At 43.3% G+C, this 7,233-nt stretch overlaps 1 protein-coding gene across 2 annotated transcripts in view; it reads right to left on the bottom strand.

Annotated features, from left to right (window-relative positions):
- Positions 1-300: 300 nt before the first annotated feature.
- The window catches only part of ERG (ERG, ETS transcription factor), a 263,757-nt gene continuing 256,824 nt past the window's right edge, over positions 301-7,233 (bottom strand). For both annotated transcript variants that reach the window (XM_025379351.1, XM_025379352.1), the window contains exons 6-8: positions 3,762-3,965; positions 2,820-2,900; positions 301-877 (exon numbers count right to left, since the gene is read on the bottom strand). In XM_025379351.1, the coding sequence (XP_025235136.1) occupies positions 594-877; positions 2,820-2,900; positions 3,762-3,965 (569 nt within the window). In that variant the 3' untranslated portion in view covers positions 301-593. The remainder of the gene's footprint in view (positions 878-2,819; positions 2,901-3,761; positions 3,966-7,233) is intronic.

Below are 7,233 nucleotides of genomic sequence, written 5' to 3'. Positions count from 1 at the left end.
AAGTGGTGCCTCTACCGTAGGACCTATCACATTAGGGGAAACATTTATGTGTACGTATCTGTCTCTCTGGCTCTAGGTCACTCTACGGAAACATCTAGAACTGGAGGCAAAACATTTCAGCTTGTTCACCGTCATACCACCCGTGGCTGGCCCAGAGGAGGCACTCAGCAAATGAACAAGCCAAGCTGAATGAAGAAGTGAACGTTCTGAAGACAGGAAGCTTACTGAAGCCTGGTTCGTCTTTATATTCCCAGAGTCTAACATCACGCTTGGCACTAATGGGCACTTGATAGATGTTTATTTTTGCATGAATGGCATGTAAATTAATTACCTAATCAAATCATCTGGAAGACAGGCAGTAAGATTTAGATGTAAATACTACTGATGATTGCATGCTTCTGCTCTGCAAGACTGGCTTCTTGTGACATACTGAGAATCGGTCATTGTGAATCTGGGGAGTGTCCTTGTTTTGTGCTCTTCCCCCGAGGAGGGATGGATCCTTCCGTTAGTTCAAAAGTGGGCCTATTCCTAACTGCCAGGCATCCAGGATGCCTTCTTTGCCCATCTGTCTTTCTGAAGAGCTAGTTAAAGGGCTAATCTGCTCTTAATTCCTTTAGTGTGGTCTTCGAATGAAATGGTTTGAGTGGGTTTAGTCTCCAGATAAACAGAGGCAGAATAAGACTGTCTGGGACTGGCTTCAGCTCCGGGATCAGCTCTCTTTGTATCGCGTGACTTAGGGCATGGATCTCAGCAGGACATCTGGGATGTCTCTCAATGAAGAGATCACACAGGGGTGTTTTCGTACCTGGCCTAGTTGTAATTCTTTGCGTAGCTTCAGGATATACTGAAGTATTTGGGAAAATAAAAGCTGCACCCCCTGCAGACAAAAGGAAAGACAAACATGTGAAGGTCTTTTGTTGTGGTTGTCGATCTCAACATCAGCGCCAAATCTACTTTTCCCTGTGATAACAAAGGGAAGAGACCTCCTCAAACCTGCCTTAACAGAGCTCCAGAGAAATGGACAGGTGCACGTGTCAGATTCTCAAGGAGCCTTGGTGCACTCCTGTGCCCCATTTGCTATAAAGCGTTGTGTGTTTTGATTTTATAGCTTCTTGATGAAGCCCTATCTGTGTCCCCCTCAATCCCACTTTCCACTGGGCAATCTCATTTTATTAAAAAACTATATGGTGCATGTTTTATTTTTCAATAAAAACCCATAATATATTTGTATATATTGTATAAAAACCCATAATATATTTTACATAGCTCTTGGGAAGTAGGACCAAGCAATTATAAGTATTTAGCCAAAGAGTATACAGATTTTATTAATGATTAATCCACATCTCTAGTCAAATGCGTTTTCCCTTTCTCTCTTTTGACAAAACTCATGTGGTTAGCTGAGAAAATTCCCTTTTCAGAGTTCAGTCCATTTGGAATTTGTTGTCCTGTTCATTGGTTGCTTCTGTGTTTAACAATAGCAAAATTAATAAATTTGGAGCTTTTTTTGAAACTTTCACTCTATGGTTAAAGAATTCCTAAATAAATGTGAAAATATCAGAAAATGCGCATAGCTCAAAGGTGTTTCCTAAGAAGGGGAAGTAACTTCCTCTAAGTTATCTATTATTTCTGGCCACAAGGTCATGAATAGGCTGATGTGTGCAACCAAAATTATTGAAAAAGTGTAGTACCAACTCGAAGCCGGCTTTTTAAAACTCCAGATTAAAAAGACAATGTTTTGAATAAGAAATTGCTCATTTACCATGATAACGAGCAATTTCACTGTAATACTCAAACCGGGACTCACTCACATTTGATATTTTAAAATAAAATGGCAAATATTGGGAAAATGGCTTTATTTCTATGTGAGGGCTGACCCTGAGTTAACTGGCTGACTTGCAAGGCTTCCTGGCACTTCCTGTCTCCATCACTAGCCCGGGTGATTGTAGAGGGTCCCTGCAGCTAACAGAGTGGGGTGAGCAGCCGGTGGCCATGCTTCTGGAACTGTCTCCATCAGAAAGGAGCAGATGGATGTGAACCAGGAACACATTCATCCACAGAAAACCCAGCCTCTGCTGTGATTGGGAGGCGAGGGAGGAAGGCGAGGGAGGAAGGTTAGCCAGGATGAGGCATGGTGTTAAACCCTACTTAGGCTCAGGCAAAATAAATACATAAATAAGTCAAATGTACAGTCAATGGTTAGAGATAGAAAACAGGCATTTGGTTAGTGACTAATTTCATATTCTCCAAAATCATAGCAGAGGTTCCCTCTGAACAAAACTCTCACAACGTTACAGAAATTCCCTCCTGCCTTTTGCAAACACACAGTCTGTAGGAAAACAAATGAAATAGCCTAAAAGTTTATTGGAAAGGAAAAAGAAAATTCCAACTTATCCTAGCAAATATTTCTTTAAGAATAAAAATGGAAAAAATTAAAGGAGGCTGCTAAGGGCCCTTTTATATCGAACATGCTTTTAGTGTCTACAGAGTCAGCACAGCGAATATATTGGTACTAACAGAAGAAGATTGTAATCTGGCAAATGTGAGCTAAAGTTATGGCTAAAGGCAAATTCTGCACATCTCCTGGTTAAAAAAAAGGAACCCTTTGATAATCAAACTGGGGTGCGTGGGAAGCGCTCAGAAAACCAAAGGGCATCACCTTCCTTTAGGCTGTGGTACCTCCTAAGTATTGGAAAGCATCCTGAATCATCTACCTGTATTCTGTCTTCCTGGCACGCGCTGACCGGTTTCCCATGGAAGCATGCAACCTGTACGTAAGACCCTATGCTCTTGCTGGGAGGCAGGGGCGGGGCCAGCATTACCTGTGTTTCTAGCATGCATTAACCGTGGAGAGTTTTGTAAGGCTTTATCAACATCATCTGAAGTCAAATGTGGAAGAGGAGCTACAAAACAAAACAAAAAGTGACATCAAAATGAAAAAAAAAAAGAGAGAATTACCTTTCTTAAAAAAAAAAAAAAAGAAAGAAAAGAAAAAAGAAAAAGAAAGAAAGAAAGAAAGAAAACCATTCCCCCATTCCCACCCTAACATCATGGGCAGCTTATAACTATTTCCATCAATCTGCTACTTGTTAGCATGTTAAAACCTACATGGGGGCCCGTCTTTAATTCAGGGAAGAAGTGGTTGGGATGCCAGGCAAAGCAATGGAGGAGAATTTATTCCACCTCACTGTCACACTACTTCCTTCTCATCATGCTGGACGCTGTAGAAATTAAAGCATGCAGCAAACATTCTGGATTCATGCCAACATGCCATCCCTTTCTGTCAGGTTAAGCCCAATCACATGATACAAAGTGAAAACTTCCCTTGTTCCGTGTTCAAGTTAGAATATAAAGTGGGGCTTCGTGTAGCTTTAGGGAGAATAATCCCCCTAATTCCTACTGAAGATGAGCCTTTCCTTAATGGTTCTATTTCAATTTGGGGTATCATGGAGACTAACTAATGTGTGACCAGTTAATGCTTCCTTTCCCTTTGACATTCTATCTTCTTGGTCGCAGGACCCTGGAGGAGGCAGCTGAGTGTGGAAGTGAATTTTGGCTTCTCCTGAGAGAGCTGACTACTTTTCACCAGGCAATGTGGCCAGGGTGTTGTTCCCCTAAGTCATCGCATACCAAGCGTGTGGTTCCCTCAGATCCCCAACGGGAACTGGAGGATGCTGTCGACACACCTGTTTGAACCCTCTGAAGCTCAGGTCATAAGAACCATAGCCACAGCCATCTATCCTTGGAGGAAGGGGGCAGCTTACTCTCTCTGAGGTAGTGGAGATGTGAGAGAAGGATGTCGGCGTTGTAGCTGGGGGTGAGCCTCTGGAAGTCGTCCTTGGTCATCTTGCACAGTTCCTTCCCGTCGATGTTCTGGAATAACAAGATGTTGACGTCTGGAAGGCCATATTCTTTCACCGCCCACTCCAGCCACTGCCGCACATGGTCTGTACTCCATAGCGTAGGATCTGAAAGGGGTGGGAACAAATTCGGTCAATTCCTGAAGTCAGGTATCTGTGTCTTGGGGCAGATCCCCATCCACATGGGATTTCTGACCAGCTGCCTTCCACAAGCACAGCCTCCAACCAACCTCCCTGGCTACCCAGGAGAACATCTTGGGGGAGAGACAAAAGCTGCCTCACATCCATAGATCATTGTTTTTAAAGTGAATTGTTCTGGAATCTTGGGATTATTCACATCACATGCCCTCTTTTTTGCTCAGACAATCTAAAGTTTCCTGTAGGCATGAGATTTTAAAAATTCTTTTTTTCTCATTTATGTCCAATGTTATTTATTCATTTGAAAATGAGTAAGAATAAGAGGAAACTTCCTTTCCTTAGAAAACTACTGGTATATTTATATGGAAATAAGAGTAAGCAACACATGTCAGGAAGGTGCTAATTACAGATCATAACAACAACAAAAATAATAACAACAGTATTTATGCAAAATACTGAAAAACGCTGACCACAGAATTGGAAATGAAATATAGATACACCAAGACTTTAGCCCCTCCTATGAGCCAGCATTCGTCTCAGAGAGCTGTCTGTTCCAGACTTTTCCTGCAGGCTGTTTGGTTTTGCAATTAACCAGCACCTGCAGGAGTGGGGTTGGTGAGTGGTTTTTGCATTCCACAGCTGGCCATGGCAAGCACAAATACCCCACAGGATGCAGGCCACGTCGTCACACTCCACTGCCACCTATGGGACAGGGAGGGCAGGGCCCCGGGGAGAAGGAGCAGGTGATCTCCAACAGAAATGCCAGCCAGGATGTCCCGTAGTAAATACCCTCAGTGGCAGGATCTTCAGAGTGTGGTAAACAGGGCAGTTGCTCCCTTGGGCCCCAAGCCTTGAAAGACACCTGCGCAGAGAGCTGGAGCCCTGAGTTCTAATCCCACCATTTCTCCACTTTCTGGACCTCGCTGTGGGCAGCTATTTCTCCTTTCCGTGTCTGTCCCACCTGAAAACGAAGGGCACTGATCTCAGTTCCCTGGACAAGTCCTTGGGGGTCAGGCATGCCAGGATGTTCCAATCCTCTTGAATGAAAGTCAGGTGTGGGAGTCACATTTGAGCTAATACTTTCAGATCCTTGTTTGTCTGGTCCCACTAATATTTTAGGCTACTCAAGGATGAAGCATGTAGTATGCTGCTGAAATACATTTTTAGGTTTACAGAGGTAAGCCATAGTAATAGTGAGAAACAGCCAGCCAGTCATACATCCAGAGTTCTCTTCCTCTCCCTCCTTTCCTCTTCCTTCCCTCCCTTCTCCCTCCCTTTCTTTCCTTCAGCTACAAAGATGAAAGAAATTATTGCAGGTCCAGTAGAATCTACCCTTCCCACTCCATTCTCCTGCTGCAAACACCTATCCTGAAATTAGTAGCTAGTGGTTAAAAGTAACCACTATCCTGAAGTTAGTACATGTATCACTCCTATACATATTTTAATATGTTTACCATTTAAACTACACACATTTTGTGTTTTTAAAGTTAACATAAACGGTATCTGATTTGCTATTGTCACTCAATGTTATAATTTCAAGATGTAGCCAAGTTAATACACAAAGATATACTCGATCATTAAGCAGCTCTTAGGCCTCCCCCACGTGAATAGTCCCAATTTATTTAGTGAATGTCCCCTGTCCATCTCCCCGCATACGTGTGAATGAGTCCACATTGGCCCACGGCCTGGGGTCCTTGTTAGAATTACCTGGGGAGACTGAAAAACTAGTGACGCCTGGTCTCCCCAGGGAGACTCTGTTTCCATTAGGCTGGAGGGCAGTTGGGCGTCACAGTTGATAAGAGCTCCCCCAGGTGACTCCAATGAGCAGCCAAGATTCAGATCATCTTCCCTGGACCTCACTACTCCAAGTGTGGTCCTCCAACCGGGCAGCATTAGCATCACCTGGGAGGTAATTAGAAATGCTAACGCTCAGGCCCCACCCAGACCTGCTGAACCAGAATTTACGTTTTCACATGAAACTTGGGGACACGCTGGCCTTGGCTGAGTACCTAGATACGGGACTCTGAGTTATAGGGCACATGCATCTTCAACTTGACCAGCTAGCATTGGATGTCTACCAACATTTAAACACCCACATTTTCAAATCAGTGTTTAAATGAAAAATCAGTGTGCAGGCTGGGCACGGTGGTTCACACCTGTAATCCTAGTACTTTGGGAGGTCGAGGCAGTTGGATCACTAGGTCAGGAGATCAAGACCATCCTGGCTAATACGGTGAAACCCCATCTCTACTAAAAATACAAAAAAATTAGCCGGGCGTGATGGCAGGCACTTGTAGTCCCAGCTACTCAGGAGGCTGAGGCAGGAGAATGGCGAGAACCTGGGAGGCGGAGCTTGCAGTGAGCTGAGATCAGGCCACTGCACTCCAGCCTGGGCGACAAAGCAAGAGTCTGTCTCAAAACAACAACAACAACAACAACAACAACAAAAAATCATCAGTGCGCAGAACCTGAAGACTAAAGGAACTCTGTTTTGCTACAGAGAGAATATCAACAAAAACTCCAACGGCAGCAATGACAGAAAAGTGTACATATTTCTTTGTCATTCAAACACTTGGAAACATGTTGTTAGTCTGTGAAAACTGAATGTAGATATGGAAGGTTAATGTCATCCAGTTCATTGAAGTTCAGATGACTCTTTGTCATGGGGTGAGAATTTGGCTTTCAGAGATAAAATGTTTCATGACATGTCAGAATTCCTCTTTCTACAAAAGTGGATCATACTGAGGTCTTAGGGCAAGTTCTCTTTATCTTTGGTTCTGTGCAGAGGATGGTTTGCTCAGCCCTCACAGACAGAAGACCCCCCCATCCTACCCATGTCATTCCCTATAAGTTCCATCCTCTGATCCTAGTCAAACCCACCTTTTTGGTTTTTTTTGTTTGTTTGTTTTGCTTTTTTTGCTTTGCTTTTAACAAAATGGGAGGACTATTTTTTTTTTTAATGTAACAACTGTATTTCCTAGAAATAAGTTCATTCTGGGAATAGATTTTTTTCTCTTAATGGTGGAACCGGATATTCTCAAAATGATACATACACATATTGTCTGAAAGCCACTAGGTTCATGTTAAACTGGTGAAAGGAGAAGTTTAATCTCTCTATTATCCCTTGGTGTGCCCCTTAATTGGTTTCATTCATCAAGCCAAGGGTTACCATGGCCCACTCAGTTTTCCTTTAAGGGAATCAGGTGCAAGACCCCACAGACCAAGTCCTCAACCTGTA

Source organism: Theropithecus gelada, chromosome 3 (assembly GCF_003255815.1).
Source record: "Theropithecus gelada isolate Dixy chromosome 3, Tgel_1.0, whole genome shotgun sequence".
Classification (NCBI taxonomy): domain Eukaryota; kingdom Metazoa; phylum Chordata; class Mammalia; order Primates; family Cercopithecidae; genus Theropithecus; species Theropithecus gelada.
Note: the sequence above shows the minus strand (reverse complement) of the source record. Positions and strands in the feature narration are given on the sequence as shown.